The sequence below is a fragment of the Cucumis sativus genome, chromosome 7, assembly GCF_000004075.3.
Source record: "Cucumis sativus cultivar 9930 chromosome 7, Cucumber_9930_V3, whole genome shotgun sequence".
In the NCBI taxonomy this organism is placed as follows: Eukaryota; Viridiplantae; Streptophyta; class Magnoliopsida; order Cucurbitales; family Cucurbitaceae; genus Cucumis; species Cucumis sativus.
In genome coordinates this window covers 17,491,056-17,507,177 of record NC_026661.2, presented here as the reverse complement: position 1 = coordinate 17,507,177, position 16,122 = coordinate 17,491,056, and the positions used below count along the sequence as shown (strand labels likewise).

Sequence of the window (16,122 nt, the reverse complement as noted above, 5' to 3'; positions counted from 1 at the left end):
GCTCTTGCTACTTATTTTATTATGAAATATTGTTGACTTAGTTTTAGGAGTGTTTTGTAAAAATAACATAAAATAAATAAATTATAATAATATGATCCATGTCACTGCATTTTTTAAATTGCAGAAGTATAAAATTTAAAAATTGATAGTCGTTTGTCATATTTACAACATGCAAAAAAAAAAAGCGTCATAAATTATTTTTTTCTAAATGTTTTTTTTATTTGATATAATTTTCCTTTAGTTTTATTTCGAAATTTCGAAAGATGGAAGAAGCATTTATAAAATAGAATAAAACTCAAAAAACGTTATTATTTTAATTTAGTTTAAATTTCTAAATCTTCGTAAATCAATCGATTTAGACTCTTTATTTATTATTTACCTTAGAAAATCATCTATAAATTTAATTTTTCTCAAATATATGTAAACTTTTTCAAATATTTGGTTTTACATAAGTGATTATTTTTAACAAGTGCATGGACAACTTTAATAGAAAAATTTATCAAACCATCTAAATTAATTTCGTTCGTGAAAGTTTAGGAATTCAATTGTTATTTTCACACGAATTGTTTTCTAGACAAAAAAATAGTTGATAAACTAATGTAAAATTGATACATTTATAAAAATTCAAAGTTTTGATACAATCAGTAGTTCAAAGTTTAAACGGATATTTTTCGTATCTTTTTCTAAAAAAATTAAATGGATCTAGAAATCATATGTGGGGGCATTATATAACAAAAAAACATAATTGTAGTAGATAAGACTTGAACCCAATACTACTTTGGAGTTTTAAAAAGGGGTACAACCACTATATCAAAGCTAAAATTTAATAGTAATAAAATATTATTTAACATATATTGTAATCTAACACTTCAAAATCAATATTAAAATATAAATATAAATCGATATATTTTATTATTTTTTGAGAAAGTGTATTATTGATTTTAGTGCTTATAAATATGAAGATTTGATTATATTGTATTCAATACTAATTTCAAGTTATTGAGTTCTCAAAATGCAATGTTATACCATAGACAATAGACCTTATCAAATATACTACAAAAGGCCATTGTTTTTAAATGTATTGTACAAAAGATTTAGGGAGTCAAAGACTTGTGATACAAAGTTTCTATAGAGATTAAAAAATAAGTCATACAAAAAACATATATATATATATATACAAAACGTGGGAAATAATGGCAAAAACATAACACGATCAAAGTAAAACACCAAAAAAATTCATTAATATTTAATAACTTCAAAAACAAAAAAGAAAAAAAAGGAGTGAGAGAGAGAATTTGGAAATAAAAACATTGGAAAGTGACTAATAATTGTTTTAAAATATATATATATATATATATTATATATATATTTCTCTAGTGAAACGACAGCGTTTCATTCAACAGTCTCCCCAAGCTTCATTGGCAGGTGGCTCACCATATCCAAAATTATTGCTATTATTATTGTTATTAGTGTTATTGTTGTTGTTGTTGTGACGCTTAAACATCTCCAATCCACCTGCGTAACTTAACATATCCTTCACGCTCATGCTAACCTGCACCACTCCATCACCCGCGGATCCACCACCAGCACCGCCGTTCCCATCACCGGTCAGACCCAGAAAGTCTCTGGTCAGCCGGTCAGTCTTCTGCCAGGTTGCGTAGTCGGGACCAAGTTGACTCAGTGAGTCGATGTGATTGGGAGGGCCGAACTCGGGTATGTTGGGCATGTTGAAGTGAGTTATATGGCCCGCTGACTCGGCCTGATGGTGACCGGATTTTGAAGCGCTAACGCCAACTGTTGCTGCCTTTTGGAGTAGGGCAGTGGCTGATAGGTGTGCTGACGTGGCAGCATTTGATCCTTGGTGAACTGACACGTGGAGGTTTCTAAATGGCGAAGTTATCATGGAAGAGGTGGAGGATGAGGGTACCTTTTGTTGTTGTTGATGGTGGTGTTGATGCTCTTGAATTAGACCAAAAGGGTTGTTGTTGTTGTTGTTGGATGAGGCGGAATTGGAGAGGGCAAAATTTGGAATTTGGTGAAAATTATGAGAATTATGTGGAGGATGAGAATTTGAATCCTCTGGCTTAATGATTTGGAGGTTGTGATTAGGGTTATTAGGGTTTTGATGATGCTCCCAAGGGTTTAAAGACACGTGGGTTTGCGATGCCATTGGCAATGATGACAATGATGGACTCGAGTATTGATGATGATGATTACCATAGGGAAAAAGAGATTGCACCGCGGCAGTGGCTGAGGACGAGTTTATGTTGACGTCAGTGGCACCCGAGACGGCGGCAGCTGCCACGGCAGCCGCCATGGCCAATTGGTTAGCTGAAAGCCTTGCACTTTCTTCCGCCAGTGCATCACAAAAAGCTCTATGGGTTATGAAGCTATCCTTCCTACACATATAGAATATATTACCCATGCAAATGATTAGAGAGATTTCACCAAAAACAGTTGAAATTGAAAAGAAAGAATATGATAGGAAAGAAAAAAAAAAGCAAAAGAAAAAAGACACATATATAATCAAATCTCTCATGTGACAATTCAATTTTCCACCCAAAAAAAGAGTGTTTGTTGAAAAGTAATTGTGTTATTGCATGAAAAGAAAATGGTTATAATTTCAACAAAATTAGATCGTTGTTTTTTTCTTTTTCATAAATATAAATGGTGGGACTTTGGTGAAGAGAGCTCAAGAAGATTCATACGATGTTCATAAAAATCTCACATTGACCCAAAAAGCAGAACACATGGTTTCTAAATGGAAAAAAAAAAAAAAAAAAGCTCTCTTTTGGTCAAAATAAAAAGAGACGACTGCCCAAAAAAAAAAAGAAAAAGAAACCCACAAATCAGTATGCTTTGGAAGACTTTTATTTTATTTATTGATTGATTTTCCTTTAGTGTAGTACTGTAGTACATGCATGCAAACAAAGAACAGTGAGTAAAATGTATTCATTTTCATTCACACAAAAACAAGTCTCTCTAAAATTATTGTCTAAATCTTTTTTTCTTTTTAATGTTTCTATTTTCTACTTCTATGAATCAAAATAGGAAAAGAAAATAGGGAGATAAGATCAATAGGAGACAAATAACAAAATGTATATATATATAAAATAAATAAATAAAAAGGGAATCAGGAACTGATGAAATATCAGATTTTCTTGCAGTTTTCATAATGATGAAAGGGTTCAGAATTTCAGAGCTGTGTGCAAGTAAAATAATTATTATGAACACAATATCTGTCTCTCTCTCTCTCAAAATAATTAATAATACAAAGTAGTCACGGATCAATATTATCCTTAAACATCATTCATCCCAATTCTTCACCATCAATTCAGTCAAATTTCTGTCCAAAACTCACCAATTTTACTCATGAAAGTTTGTACTATGGATCTCGAAATTGAAAAAAAATAAAAATGAATGAATTCATGAATCACACACAAACCCTTAATTCAAAGTTGAAACCCTACAAAAGAAAAACATTTTTTAAAATCCAAGTTTTCATAAATTTCCCATAAATCTACACCGTATACAAACTAAATATATATTTAAAAACTTCATTTTACCCCCCAAAAATGGATGGGAACTCAAAGAAATGTAGGGTTACCCATTTTAGTAAAAGATATAATGAAATTAATTTTTGAAAATTTTGCCAAAATTAAAGACATGAAAGAGTTCCCATTCAAAACAAAAGACCAATCCTTTTGGGTAGAGTATCAAACATAACTCAACAATAATTTAAATGTATTATTTCTATCGAGATGGGAGGTTGGAACTATATACCTGGAGAAAAGGGTTCCACAATCACATCTATATTCTCTAGTGCCACAAGTTTTGGAGTGAGCTTTCCAATCAGATTGAACAGCATAAACTTTGGAACATTTATCACATTTCCATTTCTTTTCACCATGTTTTCTGCAGTAATGTTTTTTAATTCCTGTGAGATCTCCTAAGGCTCTTGAAGGATGATGATGAACACAACTTGGTTCTGGACAAACATAGGCTTTTTTCTTCACTTCTTTGTTGTTTCTTTGCTTCAATTTCCATGGCAAATTGTGTCCTCTCCTATGTAATTGTAAATTTTGATCCCTTTGAAAACCCTTGTTGCAAATCTCACACACAAACCTATTGGTTGCTAGTAGTGTTTTCGGCGAAAGCGCTATCACATCTGCATCCGGGTCTGCAAACAATTCTCAAAATCCTTAATCTTGAAAAGAAAAAAAAAACATACACGCACATAACATAATCATCTGCTTTTGGTAACTGTTTCTTGTGGTTTTAAATTTGAGCTTTTCTTGTTTTGTTATTATAGAATAAAAAACAAGAAACAGGAAATAAAATACAGAAACGTTGATTATTGAGAAATTTGTCGTACCTGGGTTACCGGGAAGGCTTCGTTTCTTCTTGGGTTTTTGTGGAGGGTGATGAATATCAGAAAAAGATGGGAGGAGAGGGTTTAAGGAAGTGAAATCAGGGTGGATTCTTGTGGTAGAAGAGACACTAGCAGCTTCTTCAGACAAAGAAGTTGAATTGGACATTGTTGCAGCAAACATATTACCAAAATTCCTTCTTTTTTTTTTTTTTTTTTTTTTGTTTGAGGGGTGAAATGAAATGCCTTTGAAGAAAACTCCAACAAAGATAAAAACAACAAAAATACCAAAAACTGATAAATCAATCTGATCTCTTTTTTTTTGTTTGTTTGTTTAGGGTTTGAGAGAGTTTTATGTATTGTAGGTATTAAAATTCAAACCCTTTTCTCACAAATAGAGAAATAGAGAGAGATATTAATACAAGAAAAGCCTAAGTTCCAAAAAAAAAAAAAACGAAAAGAAAAGAAAAAAAAAAGAGGAAAGAATCCTAAATGATAATCTCTTTGGCTTTGGAATATCCAATTGAATTAGCCACAACAAGGATTGAAAGCCTTCATCATCATCACCATCATCATCTCATATGAGAATTTTGGTTTCAAAGGAGAAACAAAGAGAATAACATTTAAAAAAACAAAACAAAAAAAACTTCAAAATTAGTCACTATCTCTTTCTCTCTCTTGTTGTTCTTCAATAACCCTCCAAGAATTGGAGAGCTCTTTCAAGAGAAATATCAATGGCTTATAATATGGTTTCTTCAATGGAGAGAAAAATATAATGGGAAGAAGAAAGAGAGTGATGATGATGAAAATTGAAGTGAAAGAGAAGAGAGAATGAGAGAATTAAAAAGGAGACCCAAATGGGAAAAAGGCTAGAAAAATACTAAAAAAGTTAAAAAGAAAAAAGAAAAAAGAAATTCTTCAAAGGAGAGAGAGAGAGAGAGAGTAGAGAAAGTGAAGAATATGCATAGCAAAGCTTCAACCCAAAAAGACCTAACCCAAGTTTCTCAAAAAAAACTTTTTTTTTCTTTTTTTTTTCTTTTTTGTGTGTTTCTCAAAGCCACTTGATGAGGATGATTACTTTTCTATTTTATTTTACATTAATCCAGCTACTAAAAACCATTTCCTTTTGATAATTAATTCTCTTTCTTTTTTCACCTTATGACTTTGGCTACTTTTTGTCTTGTTCTTGTAATAAAATACCCAAACTCAAAAGGGTATATATTATTGATTTGAATAATAGAATGATAATATTAAAAGGAGAGAGAAAGGGAAGAAGGTCAAGAGACTAAATTTCCCCCTTTTTTGAATCATATACCACTGGAGGGAGAATTTAATTATAAGTGAATCCGAATCCAATATGATATATAGATAACACACTCATTAATTATATATCTAAAATCTAGAACGACAAGAGAAAAGTTCAAAGTTAATCAAATGTAATAAGACATCAAAAGAGACTAAAATAGTCATCCTCAATTTAAAGAAATACAAGAGATCATAGCATGGTTACATAACAGATGTGATTTAGTACACTAAGTAGAATCTAAAACATTAAAATTTTCGTACAATAATAATATTATACGTTTTTTTGACAAATATTCTCATACTATATAGTATTAAAAAAAAATTTAACTAATAGGTGAGAGAAAGTTTCCTAATACTACTAAATAGTATGAAAGTTTCATTTCAACAAGTGTATTTAAATCTCTAGATAGTAGTGTAGGAATGAAAAAATTTAAGATGAGTTCTTATGAACAAGTTTATTTAAATCTCTAGATAGTAGCGTAGGAATGAAAAAATTTAGGATGAAGAACAAAAGAAGTTGGAATACTATTAGAGTTCAAATACAAATAGCAGTTTTTAACTTAATTTTGTTTGATTTCATTTATTTTATGAAAAGGGTGAAAGACAAAGGAGAGACCTATAATAACACTCACACTCTCTCTTAACCCCTTTTTTTGCAATAAAAACCCCACAAACCTAACATGATTGATTCATTGATTGACTCTCCCACTTCACTTCACTCTTCAAAGATTATTATACCTTTTTTCTTTTCCCCTTTGCCACTGTTTCTTTAATGATATCAATAATTATATTATCTTTACAATTTTATCATTTTCTTTTACTCTATAACCCTAATCCCTTTTAACACATCTCTCTTTGAGCTTTTTACTTTTCATATGAAATCATTTTATTTTCATTAGGTTTTCTCTCCCAAAAGTCCAACTCCCAATTGCAATGATTTTGAGGTGAAATATGCAAATCCTACTTTCTCCTATATGCACAATTATTATCTCTCTCTTTTTTAGGGTAATATTGGGTTTTCTAATTTCTTTTTCCCAATCTCTTTAATTAAATATTGAATTGAAGTTACGTATATGATTAAAATATAATTTTTGTCATCATGATAGTAATAATATTTTCAACCCATCTTAAATTTATTTTTCAAAATTACTATGGTCTAGATTTTAATTTAAAAAATTACAAATATTACTAATAGATAACACAAAGATAAATTAAAAAAAAAGCAACAATAATAGATTAACAATTGACCATAAATTTAAGATTTATTAAATTGATCCATTAAAATTACAACGACTAAATTAAACAAACTTTAATGTCGGAGACCAAAATGATATTTTAACATTATATATATTAGGAAGAAAAATTTAAAAGGGAATGTAGCAGTGAAAGCAATGGAGCAAACCCCACCAAGGAGGGAGGATTGCAGGCCTCTTCTTCTTTCCTTTTCTCAACTTTCTTTATTCCAAACCTAAACCTAAAGGCAAATGGGACTATTTAACCACACAAATTCTCCATTTTACCCCCTCCCCCATTTATCATACTATTGAGCCAAAAGTTGGGTTCAAATTCCACCTTTATCAAAGGGTAGGGTTGTCTTTTGACGTTAAGCCAAATTCAAAGGGTTTTTTTTTCCTAATTGCATGCATGGCCTAAAACATGGCAAAGAACATGCAAATTTAGAAGAGATTATGTGAAGAAATAAAGATTTCAAAGGATTCTGTTTTGAGTTTGCCAAAAGGGACCCATCATATTATTTTTCTATATCTTATGGTTGCCCTTAAATATCCTCAAGAATCCTATGTGTGAGTTAATTTCTTTGATATTTCATTTGTAGGACTTTTAAGGGGATATTCCCCAACCTTTCTTTATTTCTTTGTCTTTTGTTTTTTATAAGATGAGATTTATGCTTCATTTATTCACCTTTTAATGTGTATATATGAAAGAAATTTAAAAAAAGAGATCCCAATCTACGCACGTAACTTACCTTAGGGGGAAAAAAGGGGAAAAAAAAAAAGAAGAGAGAGAGAGAGAGAGAGAGAGAGAGAGAGAAAGAAAGAGCCTTTCAAAAAAAATATTCTCCATTAAAAAAAAAAACACTTTTGTTATCTATATGTGTTTGGTTATAGTACAAAACATTATCCTTTGTTGGGATGGGAAATTACTTTTGTCCCATTGTCAAAGGTTGTTTAGTAGATGAGTACTGACACATAGATTGATTTCATTTTTCCTACTTAAAGAAAATTTTGTATATTTATCTGTTGTTTTTAAGACACATTCAAAATTCAAACCTAGCTATAACGTTTTCGTTAAAATTTTAATGTTAGAGATATAAAAATTAAGATTATTGTGACTTTCAAAATCAATGTGTTAATTAATTTTATATTTTGCAATTTGGAAGAATTAAGAAGTATTATTTTTTATATATATAATGTAGTATAACTCATTATCTATACAAGATTCAAATTGATGACAGATTACAAAAGATAACTAAAAGAGGGAAGGGAAGTATACAGTACTTGAGCATGCAAGAAAGTGATGAAGAGAGTAAAGAAAGAGAGGTTAGTTCACAACTTAACTGAACACATAAACAGGATTAGTTTGATGTCTAATTGAAATTTGAAAGGAGATTAATAATTAGTAATACTAAACAAAGGCTTTGAAGTTAAAATGTGTATGATGTTCCAAATTATATGGTTAATTAGATAATGGTAATTAAGAAATAAAATAAAGAGAAAGAGAAAGAAATTACAAAAAACGAACCCTAGATTCTCTGCCACTCTCTTGTAACAGTTACCTTTTTGGAGAGAAAAAAGAAAGAGAAATTGGAATGCACATGACCAACATACATATTTTGACTCATCAACTTCCTAATACCCTATTTTTCACTCCTAATTTTTTTTCTTTTTTTACCTTTTAATTTTTTTTAAAAAAAAATTAAAACAAAATTATTTTATCATATTTATAAATAGGTGGGTGTGTGGGTCACTCCTTATTCACGGGTTCTCCTATTACAAGATTCTGCCATCTAAGTTTTTTCTTCTTTTCTTTTCTTTCTTTTAAACCCATATATTTAACTCTATTTTCCATTTTTCCATTCTTTTCCCCCCCTTAATTTATATCTCTTTATGTTCAGTCCTCTAAATTTATGTAATTTGTGTTCACTACCCTTATAAATAAGCCCTTATCTTATATTATCAATCAATCCATCTCAATAACTTACATGGCTGAATTGCCATAAATTAAATATTTTATCATTGCTCCATAATTTTTCATATTCCAACAATATAATTCCTAAAAAGAATTTAAAGTTTGTTTAATTTTAGTATATATAGTCTCTAAATTTTAATTTTAATATTTTTAGTAAATTTTGAACTTAATTTTAATTGTTTGAATAGGTTAAAAAAATACAGTAACATATGTTTCCAAAATTTATAGTTAAAGCACTAATTGCTATGTAATGTAAAATTTCTGGAAAAAACATTAACAATAAGTTTGGAGACACGTGGATATTAAAGTCAAGTTTTATTAACAATAATGAGTTTTTTATGTCCAATAGTTTATAAACTTCAGAAATATGTTGAATTGAGTTATATGTTAACACATTGCTAAACGTTTGATAGGTCTCTGGAACTTTAACACATAAAATTAACTTTTGGACCTAATAAAACATTCCCATGTCCATTTTGTGCTCAATTAGTTTTGTAAATTAATTAGTAGTAAGGCGTATATTTATTTAAAGATATATATTATTCTTACAGGAAGTTTACCATTCGTTAAAACTAATTAATTGTAAATTATTTCATGTTTTCTAAACTTAAATCAATGTGATAATCATTTGGTTATGCAAATGATAAACAGGAAATCTAAATATGTTTTCACTGTAATCACAGCAATCATTGATTAACCTAGACATGCATTGATTATAATTGTGTACTACTAGTTGATTTATATATATCATTATTTTAATCATATTTATAAACTATTCTCTTTTTAACTATTATTTTAAACTTATTTTAGGTTGATTATGATTTATTAGCTGTTGGTAAACCTATTAGCTATGTGTTTATTTGGTAATTATTCTATTTTTTTTATAAAAAAAAAATTGTTTTTGTAGCAACATAAAGTCTTTGTTTTATAATCATTCCTTTTAAAATAAATAATATCGTTTTAAATGTTTTGTTTAGAAAATCTATTTTTGTTTATTTTGTTATTTAAAGCTGAAAGTTGTTCCAATTCTCTCATGGATTTGGTATTTACAATAACTTTCATGTTCCCTCACAGACCCATTAGCTTTGCCCTATAAAATACTAAATTTAATTGATTCCACTCATTAATTTACTAGCTTGTGCATACTTTATAATTTGACTTATATATTTTCTGCCAATCATAATCAATCCTCGCACAAACACTCATTTGCAATTGAACATATGTACGTAGGTAGTGTGATTGAAAGGTGGTATTTTAGATAGAAGAATAAGAAGAGGTGAGTGAGGGTTTTTGAAATTGAGTAAAAAGAATTGGGAAATTGAAAATAGTTTGGGAGAAAATAGGAAAAGAAGGACCAAAATGATATAATTGAATAAAAGGTAAAGAGAGAGGGAATGAATAAGATAATAAGATAATAAGATAATAAGAATAGAATATAGGGAGTTGAGATTTGGGGGAACCATGGGGTCTGCTTCTTCATGGGATGTTTTTGGTCAATGTCTCCTATGTGCTCCATTCTTTATTTATTGCTCTCTTTTCTCTCTTAAACCTATAATATTCTACACATCAATTCTCTCTTCTTCCTCTATATTTCAACCTTCCTACAAATATTATATATATATATATATATATATATATATATATATATATATATATATATATATATATATATAAATTAAACACACCCATTTGATCAATAATATTGTTTATATTGCTATAAATTTCTTTATTTTCAACATCATCTATACTTGTGTTTTTAAAAGCCAACTAAATTTTTTTAGAACGGAAAAAAAGTGTTTTATCATTTCTGTTTCCGTTTTTAAAATTTTTTTACTAATCATTCAAGTGTTTTTCTTTATTTATTTATTTTTATTGATATGTGAGAATCAGGGTAGGGAAAAAGAAAAAAGGTTTTGACTTCAAAAAGGCTAGTGGTTTACAAGCCCATGTAAAAGCCCAGAAAGGCCCAGACAACGATCATGACTACAACAGGGGACCTCTTTAACACTACTGTTTTTGTTTTTTTATTTGGAATGTTTAAGAGTTAGATTTAAAATAATTAAATATATAACAACATTTAAAAAAAATATTTTCTAGTAAAAATATAACAAAAAAAAATTGTTTTTAAATATAGCAAGATATTTACAAATGTAACAAACATTTTTATATGAGAGAAGGTTATAGTGATTTTTGTTATATTTATAAATATGTTCAACAATTTTGTTATTTAAAATAATTTTTCTATACAAAATAGTATATAATTGATTAAAAATTTAATCAACATACTTTAAAACATAAACTATTTTGATTTTGCTTTTTTCTTTTTTAAATTTTTAATATTAATAACAACTTAGTTAGCACGACTTTGAATGTTGTATCATCGAAGCAGAAGTACAAATAACTTTTGAACCATGGATCACGCTCCACTGTAAACAACGTTTATTAATATGTCTCATCCCAAAAATTTCAAGTTTCCTGAGATCTTATTTTGTTGTTGTTTCTAACTACTTGCTAATGGATTAAAACACACAAAACCTACACTAAAAGTAAAAACTCAAGATAAAATTAAGCAATCTAATTCATTTCAAATATTATTTTCATACACTCTGGAACATACATGAAAAATGATGAAAACGTCAACAGTTATATGGACCAAATATTGTTAGATAGGGTTGTGAAATGTAAACTCTTTAAGAAACATGGCCCCATTATACTATTGTATGATATAAAGATAACACAGAAAATTGAGGTAAGAGAAATGGCACACACCCTGTCTCAAAACATATGGCACTGTTTCATTGTTTTGGCAATATGTGAGACAGCCAAAAAGTCTTTTTAACATTCTGTTGCCTAAACAGAGTGAACATATCATATGTATATATTCATACACATAAATCATCATTATTCCTAAATTCAACCAATAAAACAAAACTCAATCATTATACTTTCAGTCATGTCCCATATTATGCTACTAAAGTTTATAACATTGTTTTCCAGTTTTATTCAAATCTTTTATACAATAATCTATTACTTTTTTCTTTTTTGTTTAACATTGTGGCGGTGACTGAGCCCCATCGAAACGAAAAAGAAATCATTTCAAAGAGAATGTAGTTGACGATTTTTTGATGTATTAAATGTTGAATTTTGGATGGAATAATTGTTGTCTACCTTGAGGAAATTTTAACGAGGCAGAGGGAAGAGGAAGAATGGTGGTGGTGAGTTGGCTTTCAAATTTGGAAATTCCTATAGATGAAAGAAAAGAAACAAAACTCAAAACTAATAATTACTTTTAATCGTGATTTATCCTAATTAAAAAAATGTTTAGATTACTTTTTAATTTTTTACCATACAACATTTTCAAAATATCAAAGATAAACACGAAACACTGAAATCAAAACAGACACATATAACTCAATTCGATAAAAGGTAAAGAGTTACCTTCATCTAGAAAGCAGTATGTCTATAATTAAATAAAATCTAATTATAACGATATCCATTTGAATTTTAAGATATTTATCAATCAAACTAATATTACAAATCTAATAACATTCAATAGAGTTTCATAATACATGTACAGTGTACCCATCCAATGTGTTTGGACTTCCTCCCTAAGTATATTAAAAATGATTGGAATGAAGCTAATTAAAAAATATATTAAAAATGATTGGAATAAAGCTAATTAAACAAACAAATTCCAACTCTTTTTCAAAAGAATATATGTTCCATACTACATTAGAAATACTTTTGAAAACAAAGTAGAATGGATGGACATTGATAAAAATATTCATAAAATTTCAAATTCCATCCCTATGAAAACTGATAAATTTTTTATTACTATAATATTTATTATTAATTATAAATATTTGGTCAAATTCACTATTTTTAATCCATATACCAACAAACATTTTATTTTTATATTTAGATAATATAAAGCCCAGTAAGCGATGTATGAATGACATATAGAAAATAAAAAGAAAACAGATGATGGACAAACTTGATCACTCTTACAATAAAATCTCGTTTGTTCCATTTTGTCAAACCATAATTCTTCCGAATTTTTCTTTACCATGTCGGGCAAAGTTCGATGACATTATTTATCTGTTAATCATCGTCATATCATCATGTCACTATTGACAGATTAAGTATCGTCACAGATCGATATTCCAAGATTTGATTACAGATCCAACAAAAACAAACTCGATCTGTGATCACACCACAAATACCACAAGTCAAAGCATTTGTCTTGATAGATTCCTTTTGGTAAACATATGCAGATGTTGGTTGGAATAAGCTTGTAGGCGATTATGATGAACCAAGTGCTGATTGAACATATAAAATATTAAATGACTGGTTCATAGTTCCCAGCAAGTTCAAAAAAAGAGAGGAGTTTTGCTAACCACGAAACACAGCTTGTAATTCGATTCTTCAAGGGATTCAGCAACAGATCTTTTCCAATTTGATTGAGAGCTTTGGTGTGAGTGATCTACATTTGTTTATATCGAAATGGAAGTATAAATACAAAAACATGAACTTGGAAAAGGGTAAATTTAAAGAGATGTACATTAGAAAAAACAGAAACCAACCAAAACCTTGAGGCCCTCACTAACAGGAATAACACAGAACTGAGTCCCAACCAGATTAGATATTCCTGCAAACCTAACAAAGCCACAGTAGAAGAGAATATGAGGAAGTGGTCGCTGTAGGGGTAAAAGGGAAATTCATCAACATTTTATTTTAGGGTTAGAAAGAAAGATTAAGCCAAAAACAGAGAAGAGGAAAGGATGTTTTGTTTAATCATGTGTCCCTGTTGATATCACTGATCTTTTTTTCATCTTCTTTGTCCTGCCATATGTAAACCAAGAGAAAAGGTTATAAATGGGGTTTTGGTTTAGTTTAGATCAAAACCCCCCCAAAAGGCCCAAGTGGGATAGCTGGTTTTTTGAACTTCGTGTTCAAAAAGGGACTCATTAAAGGGACTCATTTTGACTCAAACCATGAAGCTCATTGTGAGTTTCTATGGTGGGCTTGAGCCCAAATAGCCCAACCTATCAGCCAAAACATTCACATGTTCATCTTCATTTCTAGCTTCTTCCAACCTTTCACTGAACAATTCTTCCCAAAACCCTTCATCAAGTACTTTATCTTCATCTTCTGATGGAAGTAGATTGTCGTTATCTTCTTCATCTTCTTCTTCTTCTTCCTCCCCATCTTCATATCTTGTTTTGCCAAGCCCTTGCATCTCCAAAGCAAGTGCTTCTAGCTCTGTTATTCCAAACCCATATTCATCATTTTCTAATGGTTCGATCTTAATAGTGTTTGAGCCTTCACCTAAGAATCTTCTTCCACTACCACCACCACACTTATGTTGGCCAGCTTGTTCAATGGGTCTTCTCCTTTTCTTAGTTATGGCTTCTTCAAGCTCTTTTCTTTTTTCCTTCTGTTGAATTAACTGCTGAATAAAAGATGGGTTTTTCATAGCTCTTGCTAAGAAATTCATCATTTGTTTTTGCTTAATTTCAGTTCCTCTAAGCCTTTGCTCCATTGCTTGAAGATAAGCTCTTGTGTTCTGTTGCTCTTGCCTTAGCTTCACTAACTCCATCATCAGCACTTGTTTATCACGTTTCAAACGATCCATTTCAGCATCAACTCCAAATTGACCAACTTCTACACAAGCTCCACTAGCTCCTTGTGATTGAAGAGTTTGATGATGATGATAACTTGTTGTTCTTCTTCTCTTTATGTTTTTAAGAAGATGCTTTTGGCCCCTGATAAACCCCTCATTTGCAAACTCCCATCTATCTGGGTCTATCTTTCTAAATCCCTGCAAAAATTTACAAGATTAAGCTTCAATAACAAAACCCCATCTCTTGATTTCCTTTATTATGAACAAATTTCCAAATTGATCCATCAAAAAGGAAACCCCATTACACAGAATCAGATGAAGATCAAACCAATTGAGATTTCTCAATTCAGAAGGTAAAAGGCACAGAACAGATCTTTGCCTTTTCCAAGAGAAGATTCCAGAACATTGCAATATAAAAAGTAACTTGGCACCTAATCATGAAATTACATTCTTACCCATAAAATCCAAAAGAATGACAAAAAGGGTATGTATTGCAGCAAGGAAATTTCCTCTTGGGTCCAAAATTCAAGCAACTCCAGAAAATGGAAAAAAAAAAAATAGAAAACAGGAAATTCAAAAGAGAGGAGGAGGATTAAGAAATTCACTTACGTAAGTATTAAGTTGACGAACGAAGCTAGAAAAGTTATTATGTTTAAAGAATCTCGGAAGCAATTGAGTGGAGAAACAATGGGGATCCCAAACGATGAAACTAGTCCCACTAAAGCTCCAAGAAATTACATGATCAGTATTAAAATCATCAACGATTTCAAAGGTTTTAGTCAAAAACGGCGGTGGACCAGCGTCGTGAAGACCCTCCATCGGGACCGGAGGAGTCAAAACAGCCGATCGTTCGCCGTCGACATCCGACGAACTGGATCCCGGAAACTCTTCCTTGATTGGAAACAGAGGATTCATCTCTGCAACAATCGAGTAGAAATCAAATTCCCCCCTAAAAAATTTCATTCACTTCAATCTACAAACAAGAAGAGAGAGAAAAAAAAAAGAAGAAGAAAAGAGAAGGTTGGATGGGAGATACTGATATTCCATTGGGAAAGCAATAAAAATGAAATCCAATTGCTTAAATACCAAATGGGAAGGAGATAGTTGGAAAGTTCTAGACCTTGAAGCATAATAAAATGGAGGGAAGTTTCTTGGGCAAGTTGGAGGAGAGAGAAAGAAGAGAAAGAGTGAGAAAGGGAGAGAGGAATGAAGGTTCTGGAAGGTTCAAGAAAGAATGGAGGGATGATATGAGAAAGGAGAAGGTGGGGAGTGGGGTTGCGGCTCGCAGTCTTATGAATTGGTGAACACAAATGCCCTTGTGATACGGCAAGAGGGTCCCTTTATATATAATATACTTCTTTATAAATTAATATTATAACCATAAATTTTCATTGGTTGCAACTTTTTTATTTTGTTTTTTTATTAAATATATAATAATAAAACAAAACAAAATTTGATCTCAACTATTTTTTCCCCTTTTTGATACATATTATACCACTTGAATTAAAAGGATTCAATATTTTATAAGATTTTAAAAGTAAATTAATTTTTTGTATTTAACTAAAAGGATCACACATATCAATACAATTACAAAGGGAGGAGGAAAAAAGTAACGAAA

General features: G+C 30.1%; 2 protein-coding genes across 5 annotated transcripts; both read right to left on the bottom strand.

The window, feature by feature from the left end:
* Nucleotides 1-1,310: 1,310 nt before the first annotated feature.
* On the bottom strand, nt 1,311-5,205 carry LOC101208253 (zinc finger protein BALDIBIS). The gene is made up of 3 exons (XM_011660988.2): nt 4,376-5,205; nt 3,784-4,180; nt 1,311-2,399 (listed from the first exon to the last, which is right to left on the bottom strand). The coding sequence occupies exons 1-3, from the start codon at nt 4,551-4,553 to the stop codon at nt 1,397-1,399; spliced, it is 1,578 nt and encodes a 525-aa protein (XP_011659290.1). The 5' UTR covers nt 4,554-5,205; the 3' UTR covers nt 1,311-1,396.
* A 7,643-nt stretch (nt 5,206-12,848) lies between these two features.
* Nucleotides 12,849-15,823, bottom strand: LOC101208010 (heat stress transcription factor A-6b). Of its 4 annotated transcripts, none has more exons than XM_031889188.1 (4): nt 15,625-15,823; nt 15,114-15,421; nt 13,279-14,702; nt 12,849-13,200 (listed from the first exon to the last, which is right to left on the bottom strand). In XM_031889188.1, the coding sequence occupies exons 1-3, from the start codon at nt 15,632-15,634 to the stop codon at nt 13,896-13,898; spliced, it is 1,125 nt and encodes a 374-aa protein (XP_031745048.1). In that variant the 5' UTR covers nt 15,635-15,823; the 3' UTR covers nt 12,849-13,200; nt 13,279-13,895. The 4 variants fall into 4 exon arrangements, with proteins under 4 accessions (XP_031745048.1, XP_031745047.1, XP_011659289.1 ...); XM_031889187.1 differs by lacking the exon at nt 15,625-15,823 and having other exon boundaries at nt 13,279-13,364; nt 13,465-14,702; nt 15,114-15,569; XM_011660987.2 differs by lacking the exon at nt 15,625-15,823 and having other exon boundaries at nt 13,279-13,364; nt 13,471-14,702; nt 15,114-15,569.
* Between the last annotated feature and the right edge of the window lie 299 nt (nt 15,824-16,122).